This window comes from Neoarius graeffei, chromosome 3, assembly GCF_027579695.1.
Source record: "Neoarius graeffei isolate fNeoGra1 chromosome 3, fNeoGra1.pri, whole genome shotgun sequence".
Classification (NCBI taxonomy): domain Eukaryota; kingdom Metazoa; phylum Chordata; class Actinopteri; order Siluriformes; family Ariidae; genus Neoarius; species Neoarius graeffei.
In genome coordinates, this window is record NC_083571.1 from 10,038,519 (window position 1) to 10,064,712 (window position 26,194).

Consider the following 26,194-nt stretch of genomic DNA (forward strand, 5'->3'; position numbering starts at 1 on the left):
CGTAACACTGCTGAAGGGCACCATATAATTTCCACCCCTCCCTCCCTCCCCCCTCTCCCCCTCTTCTCCTGATGTGACCCAATCACACTAATGCGTTCAGACTGCGGTTTCTGATTCCGGCTGTGGGTTTGGACGTGGGTGGGTTTGTGTACGTGTTTTTTTTTTTTTTAAAAAGGAAATGTTTGTGTTTATTCACAGATTCAGAGGAGAAAAGCTTTGAGGAAATGCGGATTAGTGTAGCTGTGAAAACGTATGAGTTGACGTGCGATTTATAATAATACAGAAGTGTTAATGTAGGAGAGCAGGTGAGCAAGTGGGAGGTTATTTAAAAAAAAAAAAAAAATCCACACGTTGATTTGGTTTCGCACCGTAATCACACTTGGGTTTCAAACTCCTGTAATTTCCAGCCGTTAAAGGGAATTAGTTCCCGAAAGCTGTGATTTGTCTTGAATGAATTACTCGGCTCAGGTTATAGAGAGGGATGATCTACCGGTTCAAGTATTTCTGAGGATTTTCAATAGTTGGACCGTTTTTTCCAAACCATCACAGCTTAGGAGTATCCGAGCCTCCGTTCTATCCAACCGCATGCATTTGTTTATAATTATATTTATATAGAGAGGCTTTGCACCGTCACATGACCCCATAGCTACGGTAACTACGCTGCCGTGACGGCGGCAGGGTTGTAGTGCTTCATTCAGGAAAAAAACTAGAGAGATTTCTAAACGTAGAAGGGAAAAATGACTCGCAAACATTTGGCGTCGAATGGAGAGGTCAAAACCCCTATGGTATGCTCACTTCATTTCTACAAAGGTAAGAATTACAAAAAAAAAAAATCAGAACTTAATGTTTTTCTTGTAGGCATAAGGAACAGACGTACATGTTTTCGCTTTCGTCATTTGAATTCCTGCTTCAACTGCAAACAGTAATGCTCCGACATGCAAGCAGGCTCGACTCCAGCCGGCCATACGGTTGCAGTGGGCTGGTGATACACTTGCGTCGTTTTTATCCCCCGCTGGCTGAAAGGCCTGAAGCGGGATTATGTCGTGGCGATGTTTGTTTGTCCGTCCCGGAAAGGGTGCTCACCACCTTCTGAAATCAACTCCTCTCACGATTTTTGGAGGAGTTTCACGAAACTTGGCAGGATTCTTTGTTGTATATCGGTAATACGCATATTGCAATTTCGTTCAATTCAGTCACATTTTACCAGAGTTCCAGCCCTTGATTAACAAAACTTTGACAATTTCATGAAGGTGCGCTTGCCTTCGGACATCAACTCCTCTCACAGTTTCTGGACGAATTTCTTGAAGCTTGGCAAAAGGCCTTGTTATATGACGGTAATACACAGATTGCGATTTAATTTCGTTTGTGAAAATCTTCCCAGAGTTTTGACCCTTGATGAAATGACTTTGACAATTTCACGAGGCTGTACGTTCTTCTGAAATCCACTCCTCTCACAATTTGCGGAGGAATTTCACCAAACTTGGCAAAAGGATTCTTTGTTCTATGACAGTTATACGCAGATTGAAATTTCGTTTAATCTGGGCAAATTTTCCCAGAGTTATGCCCTTGATTATTAACAAACTTTGGTAATTTCATCAAGGTGTGCTTGCTTTCTGAAATCAACTTCCCTCACAATTTTTATCATCCCCTGCTGGCCGAAAGGCCCAAAGGGGGATTATGTCGTGGCGATGTCCGTCCCAGGAAGGGTACTCACCTTCTGAAATCGACTCCTCTCACAATTTTTGGAGGAATTTCACCAAACCTGACGAGATTCTTTGTTACATATCGGTAATACGCATATTGCAGTTTTGTTCAATTCAGTCGCGTTTTACCAGAGTTACGTCCGAGTTGCCAGCGTGGGATATTGTGAGCGCTCTTAGCTATCCAAGGTTTCTAAGGAGTTTCATTTAGGCCCACTTTACACGGGGACGGTCTGAAACAAAAACGCAAAAGTCCGTTTTCGTTCTCACTTTTTTTTCCGCGTCTACACGACCGTTTTCAAGGAGGAAATCTGCGTCTATACGGTGACGCATAAATGTGTGGAATTCAATTGGATGTGCATGCCAGGCAGCTAGGTGGTGCTGTGAAAGACCTCCGCTATGTCTGCACGCATGCGCAACGTCTTCCGTCTTGTCTGATCTGCACATCTGCACCGCGAAAACGTTGACTACTCTGGCTATGGTAAGTAAGAAAGTAAGTAAAAAAGTAAGAGCATGCTATACCCGCCTCTGTTCATTAACGGTATATGTGCAGATTCGGTATAGATGTTCGAAGGACTCCTGGACGTTTATTAAAGCTGCCAGAGCAGCTTGAAGGTCCGTTGGATCGGTGTAATCAGACATGCTCTTACTTTTTTACTTACTTTCTTACTTCCCGGGCTGGCATGTACAGTATATGACGTATGTATGACGTAAACGCGTACCCGACGTGAGCAGATCCGAGCAGAGTTTCGCGTATTGGGTAGTTTAGATGGATATGCAACGGGGGCTGTTTTTAACTTATCCACTCTGGAAGGCCTTTTCAATTTTTTCCGTTTTTCAGCCTCGGAAACGCCGTCCCCGTGTAGACGAAAGGCACTTCCGATAAAATATTTAGCCGTTTTTACCCGACAGCGTCCTCGTGTAAACGGGCCCTTAGTTGTTGCGAGTGGTTAACCGAGGTAGAAATTATATCATAAGCTTAGTGACTCGTTGTCGATTACCAGTAGAAATAAACAAAGTAATCCCTCAGAAATATCAACCTTTCCGATTTGGAATCATCTCCTTTTCTGTTGCTTTGCCTACGAAGGTACAACTTCCCCAAAAAACTGGTAAGCTTTGAGGCTTTTGTAGGCTTTGATTTGATCTAAGGCTCGTAGAGAACAGCAAGTAGGTCACTATGTCAGGGAATTCGATATCGGGTCACATTTCCATCGATTCAAAAGAAAAAAAAAGATGCGTGACATTGTATAGTCAGGATTGATATTACTCATGAATTCTAGTTTCTTTTTGTAATTTTTCTGCTCTTCAGGGCCTAAAGAATCCCGATATTTTGGGAGAGAAAGCACGCGCTCGCTCTCTCTCTCCTCACCATTTTGTTTTAACCTGCCTCCTGTCATGGCAGCGTAGTTACCGTTACTATGGGGGTCACATGATGGTGCAAAGCCTCTATAGCTGAAGGCAGCTCATCAGACCTCTGACCAGCTACACAGCGAGAAACATTAGCTCAGGATATGAAGTTTTCACAGAAATGTCATCCATCCTCTGACACAGAGTCCGAACGCACACGATTACAAACCAGAAGTGTCTCAGGAATAAACTTCATTCGTGGTTTAAGGTGAAAAGGTTTTTTTTTTTTTTTTCCGTTGGTAAAAAGAACATGACGCACTCGGCGAACAGTGCTGTCTGCCCTCTTCCTCATACACGAGCTCACGAATGCGAATCACGATTGGCAAGAGTCGCTGGGATTGACAAGGGAGTGAGAGTAAGCCCCTCCCATCGGTTTTTTGTTTGTTGGTCCAAATCTCAGACAAATAAATAGTTACAATTTCCAAACAAAGTTTAAAAAATGGAGTAGCGAGCTGGAGAGTCAAGAAAGCTTGCATTAGATTGACGTAACACAACAGAAGTCGAGTGCCGTCTTCCTGATACCGCATCGTCATGATCTTGATTAATTTTGGGCTAATTATGCAGTTGTACAGAGAGAAACGCTGATCCAGGAGAGTGTTTTGGCTCAGAAATGAGACGGTGAGTCAGGTTTGCTTTAGCAGCACTTCACTTAATTAAATACATTTTTTTCCTTTTATGTCGCTTTGTTTCTTCTTCATTCATTCTGTCTTTCTTTTTTCTTTTTCCTGTCCCTCATGTTCATTTCCTGCCGTTGCTCATCAGCTCTTTTAATGAGTGCCGGTTGAAGGTGTGCATGAAACTTAGACAACATTTTCGCAATTGTAAAACCAGTTTCCAAAAAGCACAGCAGTTTGTATGAAGAGGAAAGAGCGACGTAAGCGGTTTCTTGTTGCTTCAAATCAAGAAGAACGTTAATTCTTTCATTTTCACATTGCGTGTGTTATCCGCTGGCTACTTCGGCCATCCTTTAAAAAAAAAAAATCCGTTTCCTGTCCACCGGGTGAGCAAAAAAATTTTCAGTCGGGAGGGAGGGATTTTTTTTTTTTTTAATATGGATGGATAAGAAATCGCAATGCTGTGTTTGCTTTTTCTTTCAGTACTTTTTTTATTACAAAAGCAGACACATTTAATAAAATATGACGGTTTTATCAACTGAAACTTTAAGTTAGCATTTTAAATGCTGACTGCAACATTTGCAAAACTTTTACAAAGGTACTTAAAATGTCCGACACACTGACTTTTTTTGTAGTTCTAAATCGAGCGTTAGGCCTAGTTCGGATGAAATTACACTATTAAAATGATCACTGAATGATTTGTTTTTCTGAATCTTTACTATTTTGTTGTTCGCTAGAATACCATTTTGCAATTTCACACTTAAGCAAATGTTTGAAAACTCCGGATCTCCTTCCTTCATGGTGGCTGCCATTTTTTTGTGCCGCACGGCGCATGCGCAGAGCTGATTCAGTTCTATATTCTGCGCGGAATGCAGGGCTTTCCACAAGCGCCGGCTGCCGGCCACACAATTAAGTCCAGCCGGCTACTTTAATGACTTATTTTTGTAGCCCACAGGCTCTAAATATTAATTTTCGATTTTAATAAAATTAAATGTTTATCTAACGGACTGACAATAATGTCAAACTGAACCGCACTCATTTAAGTTGTGATTCGCGCTGTTTGTACCGATAATAACCACAAATTCCCCGCAGACTTCGTTGATCAAGGGAGAGTAACTCATCCGCGGCCCCGACATGCGGTGTGTACGCGCGCACTCGGCGGAGGCAGTAGTATGTCGGAGGGAACAGAAGCAGAGATGATGCTTATTTTGTTTCCGGTAAACCAGTCTTCTCTCGTTCAATTACGTGCTGGCATCAAAAGACACCGTTGGTTGTAAATGAAGCCAAACTGAGTGGTTGGAGTGTATTTTCATACACAAATGGAGAAATGTTCGCTGAGTGTGTAATTGTGTCGCCCCACTGCAGACCGTTGTCGTTGTTAATTCATAGCATGCTCAGCTGCGTGAATGTGTCATGCACCGAAAATAAGAGATTTACAAGCCAGGAACGCCTCATGATGCAATACGCAAGAAAAGAAAGAAGATTTACTGCCATTTTACTTTGTATTTGAGTAAAGTGAATAAATAAATGGTCTGTGGAAAATACACTTAATCCTGGGAACTGCGTGCACAGGAGTTTATTTTGTGTCCCCCCCCGGCTGGCTACTTATTTGTCATGGCTGGCTAGTATGAGCCTTAGTGGAAAGCCCTGGGAATGCGTAAATGTCAAGTTCGATTTTAGATTTACGAACCCGAAAAAAATGTCGAAAAACCGGTGTTAAAAAAAAATATTTCAACCGCACAAACGGCACTCACCCGGCCGGTGGACCGGAAACAGAACATTTTTTAATAATGGCCTTATTTATTTGTACATATATTGAGAGATAAGTTTGAGACATCTGATTTACATCCATCGTTTTTAGCTCCTCCAGTCGTAGGCCGGGCCGGATGAGCGTATGCAATCACGCGTCGTCTGTCCGCAGTTTACAAAAATCGTTACTTCTCCGACAGGATTGATCGGATTTTGATCAAACTCGTATACAATGTTCCCCAGGTGGGCGTGTATAAAAGTTGTCAAGATGGTGGCGCCACCTGTCATATTTACGATTTTATGGCCATCTGAAGTGTTTTGGTGACACATCACATTAAACGCTACTCTTCGTAAACTGCTGGGATGTTTTCACTGAAACTCACCCAGAAGACTCTAAAGACATATATATTCCAGCAAGAATTGTTCACCAGGTGGCGCCACCTGCCACGGATGCGGCTACACAGAGTTCGTATGCAATTTCTTGAAAATCGCTACTCCTATTACAGGACTAATCAGATTTTGATCAAACTCCTGTGGAATGTTTTGCAAGATGGTGGCACCGCCTGTCATATTTACGAATTTATGGTCGTCTGAAATTTTTTGGTGACTCATAACATTAAACGCTACTCTTCGTAAACTGCTGGGATGTTTTCACTGAAACTCACCCAGAAGACTCTAAAGACATATTCCAGCAAGAGTTGTTCACCAGGTGGCGCCACCTGCCATGATTGCGGCTACACAGGGGTCGTATGCAATTTCTCGAAAATCGCTACTCCTACTACAGGACTGATCAGATTTTGATCAAACTCCTGTGGATTGTTTCGCAGGTTGGTATGTATAAAATTTGTCAAGACGGTGGCGCCAGCGGTCATATTTACGATTTTATAGGCACCTGAAATTTTTGGGTGACTCGTCATATTAAATGCTACTCTACGTAAACTGCAAGGATGTTTTCACTGAAGCTCACCCAGAAGACTCCAATTCCAACAAGAATTGTTCACTAGGTGGTGCCACCTGCCATGGATGCAGCTACACAGGGGTCGTATGCACTTTCATGAAAATCGTTACTCCTCCTACAGGATTGATCGGATTTCAAACTCGCACACAACAGTGGCCAGTTTGAGCTATATGGCCTCATCGAGGCTAATTTTATTTTTTTTTTCAAAGCGTTTTCATTTTTTGAGATTTTTGCTGGGGTTCCCCCCCCAAGCTTTTCAGAATTCTCATAATAGTTAGATGGAGAACCCCATTCTGACAATTAATTTATCGAATCAGTTTACATCATCTTATAGGAAAATAAACAGAACGACTCTAAACGTTTTATCTCTTGCATGAGAGACTGTAAACCTAAGACAAATTGATAAACTGTTCCATTTTTTTATTGCGCTGTTCTTAAATTCACACAAAACAGCCTCATATTGATCAAAAGCAGGCCTCTGTTTCTCTTGGATAAAAATATTACGTAATTTCCACAGCGTGTGCATGAGCAATTCCAGCGTTATGGACGTGACACTTGAACTTAAAATGGCAACAAATGACCCAGTGCATGTTTTCTTGTCTCCCAGTATTTAAACAGGTGTTGCATATTTTAAGGCTGTACCATACTGGAGAAGTGATAGAACAAGAACAATTCCCATAGTACATCTAGGGCATGCCAGAAAATGCCAATAAAAGATGCGTTATGGATGTGACAGAAAAAGTATCACTTTTCTTGGGTGACTGTACATTTTTATCAAACTCTGAAATTGTAAACCTAATGTTGAAATGGAGATATCCATTTGATAGAGGGGTCCAAGGTGAATATTAAAAAATCTTTGTTTAAAATATTTTGTATTTCATGCAGAGTTTCGGAAGGAAAAGTCAGCGTTATGGATGTGACGAAATTCCGTTATGGATGTGACGCGTCTGAAATGGACATGGCATATGTTTAGAAAATCAGCAATTTAACCACCATAACCCTTTGAAAAACTCTCTAAATATCAGCTAAAACTATCAAAGTTCTTAAATAATATTTAGGATGGCTATTGTTTTGCTGTTTTGTGGAATATGCGTACATTTCTGTGGCTTGTGGCAATAATATAGAATTGTACATGATCAAAGTTGATTTTAGCTTGGGTTTTACATTATAAGAAAGAAAGACTGACAGTGACATATTAGGTTGGTTACAAATTGGTTCAACTTATTCACATCTGTAAAATACAGGCCTAGGTGAGATCTCTGGGAGTGGTTTTGATGTATTACATGTTGCTTTATTTTTGCATGGTGAGGTTGACATTTACATGGAATTGCCCGCTTATGATCTTCACTCGAGTCCTCGGGATTTTCAGGTTCAACACTAAATCAGCACTGGATTTAGTTGAACTTGAAACACGCACTGGGTTGAACCGATGCAGCCAATAAAAGCCGTCACGCTGATTCATTGTATTGGCACCCGTCTACGGGGATTATTAGTCACGAAGCTAAAAGCATAATCAGTATTGTTCTGCTCACTCACGGGTTTCTCGTTATCGTACAGGAAATACAGAAATCTGTTTCTGCACTGTGAGTGAAAGGGAATAGTGTCCAAAGATGTATTTATAATAAGATGGAAGCAATGAAAATGCAAAAGCCCCTGACTGTAGATGAGCCTGCATTGCCTTATATATTTGAATACAGTCTTGAGCTAAAAGGGCACTCGGTAGAGAAGAGTGCATATCTCTGCCAAGCCATGCGTTATCAGTATCAAAATCAAATCACTTGAACTTGGGATAATACTAAAGCTGTCCACCAAATTTCACCCAAATCTGTTTACTACTCTTTGAGTTACGTTGGGAACAGACAAGAAAAAAAAATCCCGGATCCACATATATTGGCTACAAATCTGTGAAAAATTTTACAGTGCGGTTTAAGTGGACACTGTTGTTCTGCGCTTGTGGGCGAATCCACATAGCCGCTCTTCATCCAGCCTCACACCACCTCCTCGCAGCTTCTGACGCCACTTCAGCCGATCATCAGCTAGCTCCTCCCAGACATCCACTGCAATATCCAAGGCCACCATGTCACGCTTGGTCACATCCTTGAATCAAGGCAGAATTGAGCAGCCCTCGCCCTCTAGCTCCATCACTGAGCTCGCTGTACAGGACGTCCTTTGGTAGCCATCCATCTGGCGTTTCGCGCAGGTGTCCAAGACACCACAGCCTCCTGATTTTCAGCGTCTGGAGCAAAAACTTGCAACCTGTCCATGTTAGCACCATCTCATTCGTGACCCTGTCCTGCCAAGTAATGCTGAGTATACTCCTCAAGCAGTGCATGTGAAACGCATTCGGCTTCCTCTCATGCCACGCGCATGTTGTCCAGGTCTCTGATCTTTATCGCAGGACATTCACTTGTAGATCCACATACATATCCAGATTAGCATCAAAATCCTCTAATCAATTGTTCCTTGGGCCATGGCTCACCTTTCCCCCAAATTTCATCAAAATATGTTCACTACTTTTTGAGTTATGTTGGGAACAAACAAACGGAGGCGGAAACATCACCTTCTCCAACTTGGAATAACCATCCAGACTGGACAGGACAGGGCAAGATTTCCAGCCCTGTGTTTCAGTAATGCTACTGGAGAACATCTGGAGTAATTACAATCAGTTGTAAATCACAAAAGTGTGTGTGTGTGTGTGTGTTGACGATGTATGTGTATTTGGCGCACAGTGCAATTCCACCCACATGGCATATATCTCAACTCGGTTGCAGTAGTCAATTTTTATTTCTTACTATTACAAATAACATGGACAGAAATATGTGGAACGTAATAATAAAACAAAGGTTTAAGCCATGACCTCAGCACAAGTGCATTATATGGCTACATGATTGGAAACCTGCCTTCTGGTCCAGATGCTTGTTTCAAACACGCTCCACAACACCCCTTCAATCTGCCTTCTTGTCAGTCTGAAATCAGGAAGTGCCCAGCGCAGCCAGATAATTCACCTGTAAGGATTAAATAGAGAGAACCTAACAACAAGAAATGGAGTAAAACCAGAGTAAACGCTGACCTCACGCATTCATTCATGACCAGTGAAAGGGGATGAAGGTGGACACAGAATGAGCAATGTTGCTCTTGGACACTTTTGCAGATGCACTCGGTATAAAATTGTTTGAATGGACGGCTTTACATTATGACTCAAGTAGATATGTTTTTTACTTAATTTTTTTCGTTACAAAGCAAAAAAGACAGCGGCAGCGCTTAAATCCTCATGAATCGGTTTGAGCTGAATTTTGTGTCTTTTTGAAAGCCGTGTTACATCTTTACAAGCAGCAGAATGGCTTATCTTTTAGCTAGCAATGCTAATATCGAAGCTCCGAGCTGATGGCAAAGGGACAGTGACGGCATTCGTGAACATCCTCATGAATCATTATGATCTGAAGTACCGTACACGTGTTATAACTTTGCTTTGAAGCAGGCAAATGTCCGATTACACTTGAAAGTGAGGTCATGACGGTCCAAGCGAACGCAAACTCCTCTTCAATGAACTGCTGTAGGTTCTCAGGGCGGAGCTTTGTATCCATGGGCAGGAATGGGGTTGGGTCAATGTAAGGCCTGATTATTTTATACCTATATCTTGCTGATAATAGTAATATTTCTCAATCATCAGCTGTCAGGTTATAGTCCTATGAAAACCTTGAGTTTGACATTTCAAGGTCAAGGTGCCAAATGAAAGCCCGTATAGCACTTTCTATAAGTTGATTAATGGTAAATATCTGTCTACCATCAACCGTTTTCAAGTTCCAGCCCTCTGAAAATTCGTGACCTTGAGTTTGACTTTTCAGGGTCACTCAAGGTCAAAGATCATGGTGTCAAATGAAAGGCCATATGGGAGTTCCTATATGCTCATAATAGTAAACATTTGTCTATCGGCAACTGTTTTTGAGTTATAATGGGAAATTATTATTATTTTTTTTTGACCGAAAGGTTGACCTTTCTGGTGACCTTGACTTTCACCTTGACCCGATTACCCACAAAATTTAATCAGGTAATCTATGGACTATCTGTCCACCTACCCTGAAAATTTGAACTCAATCGGTGCAACCGTCTAGATGCTAGATTGTTAACAGACAGACACATGAACAAAAACAAACCGCACTGATTACAATCCCTCGCCCCGCTTAGTCCGTCACGGGCGAGGTAAAAACCCCTTTTGTTTAATTTTCTTAATAAGGCCAAATAAAAAAAATAGACCGACCGAGAATTTCTGCGGCGAAATTGCCGACCGTAAAGTTTTTATTACAAATTTCCCTCGATATTTTAGTGTAAGCGGCGTTAGTTTGTCATAATTTTTTGTTTCAACGCATTCAAGTTGTGAAAGAAACGATAAAAAGTAAAATGTTTTGCCACTTCTATCAGCCCTCCTGCATAAACATGGAAGCGCACTTGTATACTGAAGGAGGAAGGGAAAACTGAGCCAAGGCGCCATTTTGAATCCTCATTCAAGGCTGTAATGCAAATTGCTTCCTCTTCAGTATACAAGTGCACTTCCATGGCAGGGAAAAACACTACGTTTTGCCGCCTATGTAGTCCCCTATTTATACAAATAGGAGTCATTCAGGATTCAGCCATGTTTTTGCTCGGTGTTTTTGCTCAACCCAAGTTCTACAGTAGGCTAGGCTAGGCCGTCTGCTTTTAATGGAAGTAGCCTAGCCTAGGACGTTATTTTCACGTTATTTCTTGATCAGGTGTTTTCACGTTATTGCATGAAAATATCATGAAATAACGTGATAATTTCGTATCATGAAATTACGTGATATGTTATTACATGATAAATGTATTGTAAAAACGTGATAACTTTAACAATATCTTTTCACGTAATTACTTGATTCTGAGCCAATTTTTTTTGTGTGGCAGCAATACGCTTCCGTAGATCATAACTCGAACTCCTGCGATTTTTTTTTTTTAAATTCGTTTAAAGATTTAAAACACATTTTATTATGATGTGTGGTATAAAGGATTCTGTGCCAAAATACTATTTTGTAAGATGTTTACTTGTGTTAATTTTTTCGAACAAAATAAAAAAAAAAAATTACGAAAAAAACTTTTTCCTACCTACCGACCTTATTTTAGTATTTCATGTTACCTGAAACACCCTTTTTTTTGGCCTAACCACCCCTTATTATTTACCCACGTTTGTAAACGTTGGAGTAAAATAGATTATGGTATTAACTAAAATATTCCTTTAATTAAAAATGAAAAATGTTAGGTCTTAATAAACTTTCATGAACATTTGTATTTCCTCCATTTGCTTCTCTTCTCTTTATCTTTTAGCAGTCTGTAAAAAGAGAGCTCTGATTTCTCGTTAAATCTATTTCTACAATCCCACTACAGCTCGTTCACATTTTTTTTTGTGTTTTTGCAGCATTAGGCAGAAGTAACACAGCTCTACAGCGAAGTCACGTCACATGTATTCACGCTACTGTACATTATTGCGCCCTCTGCTGTCTGAACAACACAATTACCGCTTAGGAAAAACTACAAAATTACGCAGCCTGATGATAATCACGATTCATTTGAGTCATTGATTCGAATCCTCATAAATTTGTATTCCGATTTGTCATCACACGATACATCGTTACATGCCGAATCCGAGCAGATTATTTTGACCTTTATTGGCTATAGAGCTGGAAACGGTGCTACTCATTTGATTGGTCAACAGCAGTCGTTACAGAAATGCCCTGATTTTATGTCTCTGACTGGATGGACAGCTTTTTCTGTCATCCTCAGGATGTTGCGTCATAATTTTATCATAACATTTAACACATTTTCAACCGTGATCCAGATAAAATCCACTATTAAATGAGTTTGAATCCCAAATATTCTCGTATTTACCATGTCCGCTCACTACATGGGGTATAAAAAGGTCCGTAATGCACTTTAATACCCGATAAAATGCTATCTGAGGTTCAGGAACAGAAAAATTATGCCAAATGTATGCATGTCTGCTGAAGTAAGCAATCCATATCTTCACGCTGATTGCTAAAGTATTGGCACCCTTGTAAGGTTTTACTATGAAACTCATTCCAAAGACTCTAAATGTTTTAATATTGTACAGTTTATTAGATGTTGTATAACAAGTACTGAATTATTTGAGTGGTTATCACAGGAACAGTGCTAATTTCACCAGTCTGTGAAGCCCTCTCTCTCTCCTTCTCTACTCGTCTCACTTTAGTTCCTCTCCCATCATCCTGTTTTTTCCTCAGCAGGTGGTTTCGTGTAGCACAACACCCACAGATACACAGCCATCCTGAACCTGTCCTTGTCATCAGCCAGATTGGAGACGAAATCGCAGCACATGCACGACTGTATTAGTCATAGGACACGCCTGTGCCCAGCAACTCTCTCTCGCTCTCTCTCTCTGTCACTCACACAGTTTATGAAATTAGCTTTTTCTTTTTTTTTTTTTAAAATATGGTTTGGCAGTCACAAAATAAAATGGACAAATAGTGACATTTCCACGTGTACTGTACTGAACCCAGTGTGTTTCACAACTTAATAATCAGCTCATGATGTAAAGTGTCTCTGCTAGAAGAGTATCTGTGAAGATACTCAGTCGTCCAGGTACATAGTAATCTGTGGTTGGTAGAAGAGAGCAACTGGACTTGCTTGAAAAGTCTTGAAGACGTTTCGCCTCTCGTCCGAAAGGCATCCTCAGTTCTGTCTGTCTAATAGGGAGTATCCAGTATTTATCCTCTCATGGATCATCATAGAATCCGAATCAGAATGCTGATGGTTGCATTAAAGGTGGATGTCATAGACACCCACCTCTGTTCAGTGATGGTCGTTCCAGGTTGACAAAAAAGAACGATCCTCTCTGGCTAAGATGTCTGCCAGTTTTCTGGAAGTCCTCTCATACTCCCACACTAGTCGAAGGGAACTCATCCCAAAGTGCGTAGAAACATATCTGTGAAGATACTCAGTCATCCAGGTACATAGTAATCTGTGGTTGGTAGAAGGATGAGTTCCCTTCGACTAGTGTGGGAGTATGAGAGGACTTCCAGAAAACTGGCAGACATCTTAGCCAGAGAGGATCGTTCTTTTTTCGTCAACCTGGAACGACCATCACTGAACAGAGGTGGGTGTCTATGACATCTATCAGCCATCAGCATTCTGATTCGGATTCTATGATGATCCATGAGAGGATAAATACTTGATACTCCCTATTAGACAGACAGAACTGAGGATGCCTTTCGGACGAGAGGCGAAACGTCTTCAAGACTTTTCAAGCAAGTCCAGTTGCTCTCTTCTACCAACTACAGACTGCTAGAAGAGTATATTTATTTAACCTTTTTTACTTTCTCTGCTCTAAATGATGTCTGATCTGGGTGTGTTTTATGATGCAGGTTTTCTCCTGTATGTGAAATAGTATACTTTTATCTCACTGGATTGCAAATGCAATATTACATAGAGCTAAACGAACTCGCTTATGCAGTTGGGAACAGGAATCGGTTTCTTCCATCCATCCAGCTATCTACTCATGTCCATCCATCCCTCTGGCTGTCTATTCATTCGTCTGTCCATCCACTCGTATGTCTATCCGTCCATCTATCATCCATCACCCGCCTATGTCCATCCATCCGTTTATTTAGCTATCTAGTCATGTCATGTCCGTCTGTCTATCCACTCACCATCCATACATTTTTCCATTCACTCACTCATCTGTCCATCTATCCATGTAAATGCAACATGTGTCAAATCAAATTAATTGATTTATGCAGTTTTGAACAAAAATGTGCTTCATACAACCGCCCATCCGTCCACACTCTCAACCATCTGGCCATCCATCCGCCCATCTGTCCACTCACTTGCCTGCCCGTCCGTCCACTCTCTCGCCTACCTGTTTATCCACTCACTTGCCTGCCCGTCCGTCCACTCTCTCACCCGTCCGTCCACTCTCTCGCCCGTCCGTCCATCCGTCCACTCTCTCGTCCATCCGTCCATCCATCCGTCCACTCACTTGCCTGCCCATCCACTCCCTTCACTCGCCCATCCGTCCATCCATCTGCCCGTCCGTCCACTCTCTTGCCCATCCGTCCAGCCATCCACTCTCTCACCTATCTGTTTATCCACTCACTTGCCTGCCCATCTGTCCACTCTCTCACCCATCTGTCCACTCACTTGCCCATCCACTCAATTCACTTGCCCAGAAAATGTGAAACCTGTACCAGGTTCAAGTTCTGTAAATTCTCTGAATTGCATCATGATCAGATCTGTGAGTGCATTTGGTCCAGCTGGTCCACTCGGGCCATTTTTCAGGCTGGCTGTCACAGCTAGTTTAGCATCTGGCAGTGGTACTTCAACTCCTGGGTCATGATCAGCCTGGAAAACCATCAGGCACCATGCTATAGACTCGCTTGCCCGCCCATCCATCCAGGATGGGAGGAACTGTGGTCACATGTATAGCTGATCTTGTTGAGATTTAATGTTACAGTTAAAGCTGGTACAAGATGTGTTGGAAAAAGAACAGGTGGTGTATCATCTACAGGTGAGGAAAATACAGTTGTTAGTCTTGTTTTGTTTTTGGAGCTTTTTAGACTATAGTGATTTATACACAGAAAATATGAAACCTGTACCAAGTTCAAGATCTGTAAATTCTCTGAATTGCATCATGACCAGATCTGTGAGTGCATTTGGTCCAGCTCGTCCACTCGGGCCATTTTTCAGGTTGGCTGTCACAGCTAGTTTAGCATCTGGCAGTGGTGCTTCAACTCTCAGGTCATTATCAGCCTGGAAAACCATCGGGCACCATCCTGTAGACACCACATCCTCCGTCCAATTAAGCCTGGACTTTGGGCTATAAGCAGGGCTCTGTTGATGGACACGAGCTTCGATGCTGCACGCTCTCAGTTCCAGAGTCAGATTTCAGCCTAGTGCGTCCTCAAAATGCACTAAAATCAAAACAACAGTGTATAACATAAAGCAGGGTTGAAATTCAAGATGACTCACTGACTTTTTTTTTTTTTTTAAATTACGAGCTGAACGTGAAATGTCCCAAACTGCATAAATAACACTCTTTTAAATGGCAAGTGAAAAGAGCCTGAAGATGAGCCAGTCCTGTTGCAAAGAGGCAAATATTTCCTCAACACAAAAATCTCCGTAATCTGAGGAAAGATTTCAGTGATCCTCCAGCTGCTCTCCCAACCTCATATCATATTCTTTCTTCCTTCGTTGAGAAGACGATTAGCAAGTAATGCATTTTAATGAAGATGACTGGGAGCCGAAAAAGAGACATTTAATACTGTATAAGACGCGCGTTCCTGGAAATAATACAATGTAGGGTATTTATATAATACTTAGCAATGAAAAGATGAGTGGATTTCAGTCAGGCTTGTCGCACAGGAACCCGTGGAAGTGGAGATAAGCAAGATGGAGCAGGAAAGTAGGTGAGTGAAGTGGGGTAAAGAGGGGAAATTTTTATCCCCGGTATTAAAATAGAACAGCAGACGCAGGCTTTGTGGTGGTGTGTACTGAGCACTTTGTGACGTAGCTTGGAGAGAAGTGTGTAAACCCTAGTCAGTCTTGTTGAATACACTAATTTATTTATTTGTAATGAATTTCCTCTGAAAGGAGCCGAGTTAGGCCGTGGTGGTGGTGGTGGTGGTGTTTTTGCAAAGGTTTAGCATGTCGATGTTCCCAGGTGTGCTTAGAGCCAGCCTGATGGGACAAACCCTGACTCATCGCTGCTGAGGAGCGCCAGCCAATCCAAGAGAAATGTTTTTCCTGCATATCTGCAAGGATGTGGGAGATATCCAAGATGATGACTAGCACACGTCGAGGCTTTGCTCAAGGTCATATGGAGATGAAAGTGGTTAGGTTTGTGTTTAGATCTGCAGGCTATAACACAAAACCAAGCTAGTAAAATTGATCTTCCAGCACTCGACATTAACTCTTTGATCCACTCGTCCAGTCCAGCAGCGAGACTTTTCACTCGTCCTGACCAGAACCTTTTATTTATTCCTATGTATATAAACCCCCCCCCCAAAAAACAAACAAACAAACAGTGTGCAGATCAAAACTGCACGTCATAAAGTATTGTTTGGTCATAAGGTGATTAGTTTATTGCAGGGTTCTAACTCGATCAAAATATCAGCGTAGCGGCACCAGTCGTAACGGCCGGGGGTTCGGGGGCCTAAAGCTCACGGGTTCTACATGCTCAGCTCAGAGATGCGTTCTAGTGCATTTCCTGGCACTTGCAGGCCTCCCTGACAGTCACTCTTTTGGGGTAATAGTAATGAGATTATGATTCTTCTTTTTTTTTTTTTGGCCAAAAGCCCCCCCGTCTCTCTCCCTTTCTCTCTCTCCCTCCCCCCCCTCTCTCTCTCTCTCTCTCTCCCTCCCTCTGTCTCTCTCTCTCTCTCTCTCTCTCTCTCTCTCTCCCCCTCTGTCTCTCTCTCCCCCTCTGTCTCTCTCTCCCCCTCTGTCTCTCTCCCTCCCTCTGTCTCTCTCTCTCTCTCCCCCTGTCTCTGTCTGTCTCTCTCTCGGTCCCCCTCTGTCTGTCTGTTTCTCTGTCTCTCTCTCTCTCCATCTGTCTCTCTCTCTCTCTGTTTCTCTCTCTCTCCCCGTCTGTCTCTCTCTCTCTCCCCCCTGTCTCTCTGTCTCTCCACGCTCTGTGTGTCTCCTCTCCCCCTCTCTCTCTCTCCCCCATCTTTCTCTCTCTTCCCCCTCTGTCTGTCTGTCTGTCTCCTCTCTCTCCCTCCCTCTGTCTCTCTCTCTCTCTCTCCCCCCGTCTCTCTCTCTCCCCCTGTCTCTGTCTGTCTCTCTCTCGGTCCCCCTCTGTCTGTCTGTTTCTCTCCCCGTCTGTCTCTCTCTCTCTCTCTCTCTCCCCCCCGTCTGTCTGTCTGTCTGTCTCTCTCCCTCCCTCTGTCTCTCTCTGTCTCTCTCTCTCCCCCCATCTCTGTCTGTCTCTCTCTCGGTCCCCCTCTGTCTGTCTGTTTCTCTCTCTGTCTCTCTCTCTCCCCATCTGTCTGTCTCCCTCTCTCTCTCTCTCTCTCTCTCTCTCTCCCCCTCTGTCTGTCTGTCTCTCTCTGTCTCTCTCTCTCTCTCTCTCTCTCTCTCTCTCTCTCTCCCCCCGTCTCTGTCTGTCTCTCTCTCCCCCCGTCTCTGTCTGTCTCTCTCTCGGTCCCCCTCTGTCTGTCTGTTTCTCTCTCTGTCTCTCTCTCTCCCCGTCTGTCTCTCTCTCTCTCTCTCTCTCTCTCTCCCCCCTTCTCTCTCCTCTCCCTCCCTCCCTCCCTTCCCCCCCTTTCCCCCTCTGTCTTTCTCTGTCTCTCCGCGCTCTGTGTGTCTCCTTTCCCCCCTCTGTCTCTCTCTCTCCCCCATCTTTCTCTTCCCCCTCTGTCTCTCTCTCTCTCTCTCTCTCTCTCTCTCTCTCTCTCTCCCCCGTCTGTCTCTCTGTGTCTGTCTGTCCCCCATCTGTCTGTCCCCCCCTCTCTCGCTCTCTCCCATCTTTCTTTCTTTCTTTCTCTCTCTCTCTTCCCCCCCCTTGCGCGCTCACTCTCCCTGTCTGCCCCCCTTGCTCTAGCCCAGTGGTTCTCAAACTTTTTTCACCAAGTACCACCTCAGAAAATACTTGGCTCTCCAAGTACCACCATAATGACCAACATTAAAATACAGTAGCGTAGCAGGTCTAAGTATTCATTAAAAACAAGGCGGAGGTTTTATTTAACAAGTATATTTAATATTGTTGGCCACTGTAACATTACGCACAGTACTTTGAACAGTAACACTGTGTTTAAATATAGGAAAATAAAACACTGTCCTTAAATAATGAATCAAATAAAATTAATTGCACATAAAAGTGAAATAAACATTGTACTAAAATAAATCAAGCTGTATGGCAAAATATCTACTGTTCTTAATGCGCTCAGTCAGTGTCTTTTTAACATCGTCAGCCATGTCGTTTATTCTCCTTGACACGGTGTCATTTGAAAGCGGCACCAAGTTTAACTCTCTGGCAGCTTTCTCTCCACACATGATGCGTGTCATCTCTTTGGCTAATGGCAAACACAGCAGTTCCCCGATTGTGTGCGGCTTACCGGCTCTGGCGATCAGGAGGCTGGCACGATATGAAGCTTCCTGTGCTTTGGCTACGGGTGTACCATAGGACAGAATGGTGGACTTGGACTGCTTCAGTTCATCACGTTTTCGTAAAAAAAAATCCATTGGTTTGTCCTTTAGTGCTGTGTGTTTGGTTGTAAGATGCCGTTTGAGATGCGACGGTTTCATGGACTGATGCTGCGTTCATGTGCTATGGGAATTATGGTAAATACCAAACGCCGACATGGAAAGCACACATGAACGCCCCCTCTTGTGGTATTTTCCACTGGGCAACTCGTAGAAAATTTTGATACACGAGTTGCCGAGATGAGATGAACTTTAACCTTTTCAACACGGCGGCGAGCGGTACAAGACACTTGAATGTTAAGCATTGTACGCTACTAAAGTTTTTTTTTTTTTACTAGTACTAGTGGGTAGTTTTTTGTGTCTATGCAATGTTGCGTCATTAACAAGTGTAATATAATACGTTAGAAATCCGTTTCCTTTAAAAATGTGTTGTTATGGTTTGTTTTTAGCTATCCAGAGCAGACGCTATTGCTAACGATAGCTAACTTGAATCTGGTCCACCATCTTTAATTTGTCAACAACAACAAAAGCATGTGAACACAACACACTGGTAAATACCACTTCCCAACTGGAAAATATCATCTTCCCCATAGCACATGAACGCAGCATCATTGCTCAGAACGTCGCCGCATACAACGCACTGCGGCCTGGGCGGCTCCTCTGTCCCGCTCCAAATGAATCCCAGTTTTATGTATTTTTCATCATACTTCCTCCTCACTGGTTTCTGCGGTTTACTAGCAGTTCTGGGGCTGGTTTTGCCACTGTCGTTAGCATCCGTGCTCGGCTCACACACGTCCTCTTCAGTTCTCCTTCTCTCCTGATCCACGCTCGCATTCGCGGATTTAAGCCACGACAGTAATTTTGTTGTACTCGTCATAATTAGCGAAGCCTTATCCACCTTTTCCCATCACAGCCTAGTCTACCAATGGCAGATAACCGTCTGTCAGCGGGAATGCATACGTACGCTTCGTATGGCTACCCAGAAGCACTTGCAAACTTTTTTTTAAATTATTAACTTAATTTGTATCTCCTTTCATTTTCTTGTCATCGGTTGATAAGATATTTTCATCCATTCGGATATTATGGATAGTCTCATCTCATCTCGTTATCTCTAGCCGCTTTATCCTGTTCTACAGGGTCGCAGGCGAGCTGGAGCCTATCCCAGCTGACTACGGGCGAAAGGCGGGGTACACCCTGGACAAGTCGCCAGGTCATCACAGGGCTGACACATAGACACAGACAACCATTCACACTCACATTCACACCTACGCTCAATTTAGAGTCACCAGTTAACCTAACCTGCATGTCTTTGGACTGTGGGGGAAACCGGAGCACCCGGAGGAAACCCACGCGGACACGGGGAGAACATGCAAACTCTGCACAGAAAGGCCCTCGCCGGCCCCGGGGCTCGAACCCAGGACCTTCTTGCTGTGAGGCGACAGCGCTAACCACTACACCACTACGCCCATTATGGATAGTATTTCACTTTTTTTTTTTTTTTTTTAATTTATATTTAATTAAGTGATTCTTTGGTGTACCACTAGAATGGAGCCCGCGTACCACTAGTGGTACGCGTACCACAGTTTGAGAATCTCTGCTCTAGCCCATCTTTCTTCCCCCCTCTCTCTGTCTGTCCCCCCCTCTCTTCCCCCACTTGAAAACTTTAATCATCTGGGCTTCTGTGCACTAAGGATCACTAATACGACAAATTTCACTAAACACCTGGAGATGGTTTGATTAGGCAGCGGGACATGAGCGGGGAGTTCCGTCGGTTAGAGTAATCATTAATGCTGTTACAGTAATAATACTCATAACAGGCTGTACAACACTTCAGTGCTCGACATGAACTCTTTAATCGACTCGTCCAGTCGGACACGCGGCAAGATTTTTCACTCGTCCTGACCGCAAACCTTTTATTATTCCTATAGATTTACTAGTTCAGTGAAAGGAAAGGGTTAAACCAAGTTAATTAAAAAGCAGGTACCGGAATCATTCTGCTTTCATGATTTATACTTTTTCAATAAAACTCAAATCTGCACTTGATCTGCTCCTCCTGATCTGCAGTTTTAAGAGTTCGACGCACCCAAATCCAAAGCTTCTGGAGGAAGTAAAGTTAAATCCTGATTAATCCAGTAAAACGTAAAGTATAAATTAATTTAAAGAAAATGAGTTGGATATGATCAGGGGGACGGAATCACGCTGTGAATGAAAACAAACCATAAGTGAGTTCGGCACTGAACGGCACTTTACTGGATTAATCAGGATTTAACTTTATTTCCTCCAGAAGCTTTGGATTTGGGTGCGTCGAACTCTTAAAACTGCAGATCAGGTAATGGGTTAGAACACACACACACACGCGCGCGCGCACACACGCACCATAATGGGGCATTGGATAGTTTTTGTTTATTGTAACAGTTAAAGTTTGAGTTTTATTAAAGTATAAATCATGAAAGCAGAATGATTCCGGTACCTGCTTTTTAATTAACTTAGTTTAACCCTTTCCTTTCACTGAACTAGTAAATCTCATCTCATTATCTCTAGCCGCTTTATCCTGTTCTACAGGGTCGCAGGCGAGCTGGAGCCTATCCCAGCTGACTACAGGCGAAAGGCGGGGTACACCCTGGACAAGTCGCCAGGTCATCACAGGGCTGACACATAGACACAGACAACCATTCACACTCACATTCACACCTACGGTCAATTTAGAGTCACCAGTTAACCTAACCTGCATGTCTTTGGACTGTGGGGGAAACCGGAGCACCCGGAGGAAACCCACGCGGACACGGGGAGAACATGCAAACTCCACACAGAAAGGCCCTCGCCGGCCACGGGGCTCGAACCCAGGACCTTCTTGCTGTGAGGCGACAGCGCTAACCACTACACCACCGTGCCGCCCTGAACTAGTAAATCTATAGGAATAATAAAAGGTTTGCGGTCAGGACGAGTGAAAAATCTCGCCGCGTGTCCGACTGGACGAGTCGATTAAAGAGTTCATGTCGAGCACTGAAGTGTTGTACAGCCTGTTATGAGTATTATTACTGTAACTGAGCATTAATGATTACTCTAACCGACGGAACTCCCCGCTCATGTCCCGCTGCCTAATCAAACCATCTCCAGGTGTTTAGTGAAATTTGTCGTATTAGTGATCCTTAGTGCACAGAAGCCCAGATGATTAAAGTTTTCAGGTTTTCTTGCATCAATATTTGTGATGAATGAATGAATTTGAAGTGATTTAATACTGACTGGACACCTCCGAGTTTAAGGTTCCCTCTGTTTATTCTGAGGCAGCTCAGAACGAGGGGCTTCACTGAAGTGTTTGTCCTGAAAGACTGCTGAAGGTCTCGTGATGCAAACAGGGTTTGTTTTTTTTAAAGCCTCTTAGACATGAGATTTTTTCCCCTGAGGTTTGATTATCACCTTGTGTTTTTCCATTCTAATCTCTCTCTCTCTCTCTGTCTATCTCACTCTCTCTGTCTATCTCTCTCTCTGTTTTTCCTCACTCTCTCCCCCTCTCTCTGTGTCTCTCCCCATCTGTCTGTCTCTCTCTGTCCCTCTGTCTCTCTCTCTGTCCTGCTTTCTGTCTGTCTGTCTCTCTCTGTCTGTTTCTGTCTGTCTGTTCCCCTCTTTCTGTCTCTGTCTATTTTTCTCTGTTTGTCTGTCCCCGTCTCTCTCTCTCTCTGTCTGTCTGTCTGTCTGTCTGTCTGTCTGTCTGTCTGTCTGTCCCCCCCTTTCTGTTTGTCTGTCTCTCTGTCTATTTTTCTGTTTGTCTGTCCCCGTCTGTCTGTCTCTGTCTGTCTGTCCCCCCCCTTTCTGTTTGTCTGTCTATTTGTCTGTTTGTCTGTCCCATCTCTCTCTCTGTCTGTCTGTGTGTCTGTCCCCCCCTTTCTGTTTGTGTCTCTCTCTCTCTCTCTCTCTCTGTCTGTCTCCCTCTTTCTGTCTCTCTGTCTGTCTGTTTGTCTGTCCCCCGTCTCTCTCTCTCTCTCTCTCTCTCTCTCTCTCTGTCTGTGTCTGTCCCCCCCTTTCTGTTTGTCTCTCTCTCCGTCTCCCTCTTTCTGTCTCTCTCTGTCTATTTGTCTGTTTGTCTGTCCCCGTCTCTCTCTCTCTCTCTCTCTCTCTGTCTGTCTGTGTCTGTCCCCCCTTTCTGTTTTTCTCTCTCTCTGTCTGTTCCCCCTCTCTCTCTCTCTCTCTCTCTCTCTCTCTCTCTCTCTCTCTCTCTCTCTCTCTCTCTGTAGGGGTGTGTGGTTGCTGCTGTGGGGCTTTCAGGCCCCGGTACAAAAGGCTTGTTGACAACATATTTCCTGAAGATCCAGAGGTGAGAGACGACCCTGCTTCCTGTTCAACACGTTCAAACTATATCCTTTAACTGAGGGTCAAAGAGTTCTGCAAGCTTTCAGGCTTTTATACCGAACAATAGAGCGACTCGAACAGTTCCTTCGAGACGGTTTTCTTGTTCACGAAAGAAATGGTGTTGGGAAAGTTAGACTGTAAGCTGTAAGATCTTAACTTGTTTGTAAAACACTATTTGGTGGGTCCATCTCCTCGCTCGGACCATCGGGTGGAGCCACATCAGCCGGATCCGGGGCTTGGTCCGGGCCTTGCGCCTGTTGGTTATTCTTCCTGACTTTTGTGTGTTCTCCCAGAATGCTTTAGTGTGGTGGATATACAGGCACTTAGTTTAGAAATAAGAGTCACGTTACCGGCGCTATTGAGAACACAGCTTGCTCAACAGCGCCCCCCCTGTAAAACGCTATTTGAGATACTTGCAGAAGAACAGTCCAAGCGAGGTTGGTTTAGGCAGAATAAACACAAACTTGGAGCAATAGCTGTGACTGAATTGATGATGGACTTAAAGTGCCATTTCCATGAGTTCAGTAGCGCTGAATTGGTGTGAATTAATATTCCAGGACTGTCAGGGCCACGCAGAGCCAATTGGAAACATTCTGCATATGCTTTTAAATGTCTTTTTTTTTTTTTTTTTTTTTTTTTAAATTCCTGATGGTTCGTGGCCTGGGAAATCCCATGCTGCTTTGCACAACTGTTCCGATCTGAAAAGACAGCATGGAAACTATGGTCTAAAGGCTCGCCTGAGTTAGGGAGCCAATCAGAGAGTGGGGAGGGGTGGAAAGACGGTGACGCGTACTACTCGACAAACGGAAGCTTGTAGTTTATTTGGGACTGTTTACGGATCACATTTAACATGGCGGCGAGCGATACGAACCAAACTTTCGATCAAGCTTTGTCTTGCACAAACGGCAGTAATCGTTCGGTGCCATTGTTTTCCTATTTTTTTGTTTTGCCTTCTCTTTCTCTTTCCTTCTCTTCGTCGCTCTAACTACGTCACCGGGTACAACTGCCATGATTGGCCATGGGCTACGTATACGCCAAATGATAGACATTCGCAACGTCCAATAAACGGCTGTTGACAATCGTAAACCACACCTCCCCTACGAGAAATTCAATAGGCGGATTCCAGACCATATTTCACTTGTGATACGGTCTGGTGTTAACCAGACTAGATGGTTCGCACTGTAGTTTAAAAATAATAACAATAAAATTTTTAAAAATCATGTTTTATCCCGGCTTTGAACGAGCACAGACTTGTAATGTATATCTTATATTTGCCTACGATGTGTTTTTATTGAATCTCGTCGTCATTATTGTTTTAATTAAATGACAGTTGTTTGCCCCATCATTTCTCTGTGACTAATTAGCTTGTGTGTGTGTAGGACGGTTTGGTGAAGGCCAACATGGAGAAGCTGACGTTCTACGCGCTGTCTGCTCCAGAGAAGCTCGACCGAATAGGAGCCTATCTGTCTGAGAGACTGTGCCGCGATGTAGCCAGACACAGATACGGGTAGGAGAAGGGGATTTGAAACGTTATACTTCCTTTATCCTGAAACGCTCCATGTATTTATCCTCTCTCTCTCTGTCTGTGGTCGTCAGTTATGTGTGTATTGCGATGGAGGCTCTGGATCAGCTGCTGATGGCCTGCCACTGTCAGAGCATTAACCTGTTCGTGGAGAGTTTCTTAAAGATGGTGCGCAAACTCCTGGAGGCTGACAAGCCCAACCTGCAGATACTAGGAACCAACTCGGTAGGTACCGTTTTTGCTGTATAGCAAACACGTTGTTCCAAAATTATTGGCACTCTGACGTTTCTGAATAGCAGCACAGAGTCTGGTCCTGTTTTAGGTTCTCGGCCAGAATTACAGCTTGAGCCGCGACTTTTAACCTCCAGGCAGAAGTAGACCTTTTTTATCTCCTGCCCAAACAAAGTTTGGCAGGGGATATAGAAACGGGTTCCGCCCGTCAGGCCTCAAAATAAACTTTTTCCCCTATTGTCCCAGAACTGTCCCCAAAATAAATTCCAACTGTCCCAAAGTGAGGATGGACTGTCCCAACCTGGTTTTCAGGAAGTATGTCTTTCAACAACAACAAAGCTGAGTCAGAGTACAGTATTGCTGTGTAAGCTAATTGTCAATTGAAATCAACTCAAATTCCAACTTGTCTCGTCCGGTTTATTATTAGACTTGTGTCTACAAATTTACCAAAGACAAACCAAACATGCTTTCTTTTCAAACGTTCTTCCCACTTGTTACATAGGATACATGCTGAGTCTACTACTTGTCTTAGGTAAACATTTGTAAAGAAACATACATTACACTACCGTATTTTCTGGACTATAGAGCGCACCTGTATATAAGCCGCATCCGCTCTATTTTTAAAAAAAAATGTAAAAAAAGATATACAAGCCGCACCGGGCTATAAGCCGCAGATATCTATGTTGAAAAATTAGATATTTACTGCATGTACAGAACGATTTTGTACTGTAAATGTACATGTATGTACCTGAACAGATTCTTTCCGAACAGTGCCTTTTAACACGGCAGCAACTTTGCTGATTAAAACGGAACAGAACCAAGAGAAAATAACCGGTATTTATTTACCTTCATTTCTCCTGTGTTTGAAACCACAAGTCACTTTAATCATCTTCGCTGGATTTGAAAATAATTACCAGTTAGTAATTTGTCGTGCGTGTTCTATCTGCTAAAGATCTGCTAATTCTTCTTTGCATTGATTTTTCGTCTATCTTATTTTTGATTCTACTTCCGGTTAGAGCGCCCCTAGCGGTGGAAGAAAAATCCACAGAATAGCCGCACCTTTGTATAAGCCGCATGGTTCAAAACCTAGGAAAAAAGTAGCGGCTTATAGTCCAGAAAATACGGTAGTCTAGAAACTCTGGCCTAGACTTTCCACTTGTTACGTAGGATACAGCAAGTGGTCCCTGTAATCGATGTGGACTCTGCAGTACTATTAATACAATACACAAATGTTTACCAAAGACAAATTGTTTAAATAAAAAACCATACTAGGGCTGTGCGATGTCCCCTTAATTGGCATCGACGATGTTTACAGTGCAAACATCATGATGGACGATCATATCGTGGGCGGGGGGGATTTTAATACCACATTATTAAATATATTATTATTATTATTATTATTATTATTATTAAAAGTATTAGATACTCATCCGAGGCTTTGGCACGTAAAGAAAAAAAGCGCTAGGTGATGTGGAATATTTGG

General features: G+C 43.1%; 1 protein-coding gene across 2 annotated transcripts in view; it reads left to right on the forward strand.

The window, feature by feature from the left end:
* The window catches only part of efr3bb (EFR3 homolog Bb (S. cerevisiae)), a 185,458-nt gene that overhangs the window by 32,881 nt on the left and 126,383 nt on the right, over positions 1–26,194 (forward strand). For both annotated transcript variants that reach the window (XM_060916374.1, XM_060916373.1), the window contains exons 3-5: positions 22,844–22,923; positions 24,338–24,465; positions 24,555–24,705. In XM_060916374.1, the coding sequence (XP_060772357.1) occupies positions 22,844–22,923; positions 24,338–24,465; positions 24,555–24,705 (359 nt within the window). The remainder of the gene's footprint in view (positions 1–22,843; positions 22,924–24,337; positions 24,466–24,554; positions 24,706–26,194) is intronic.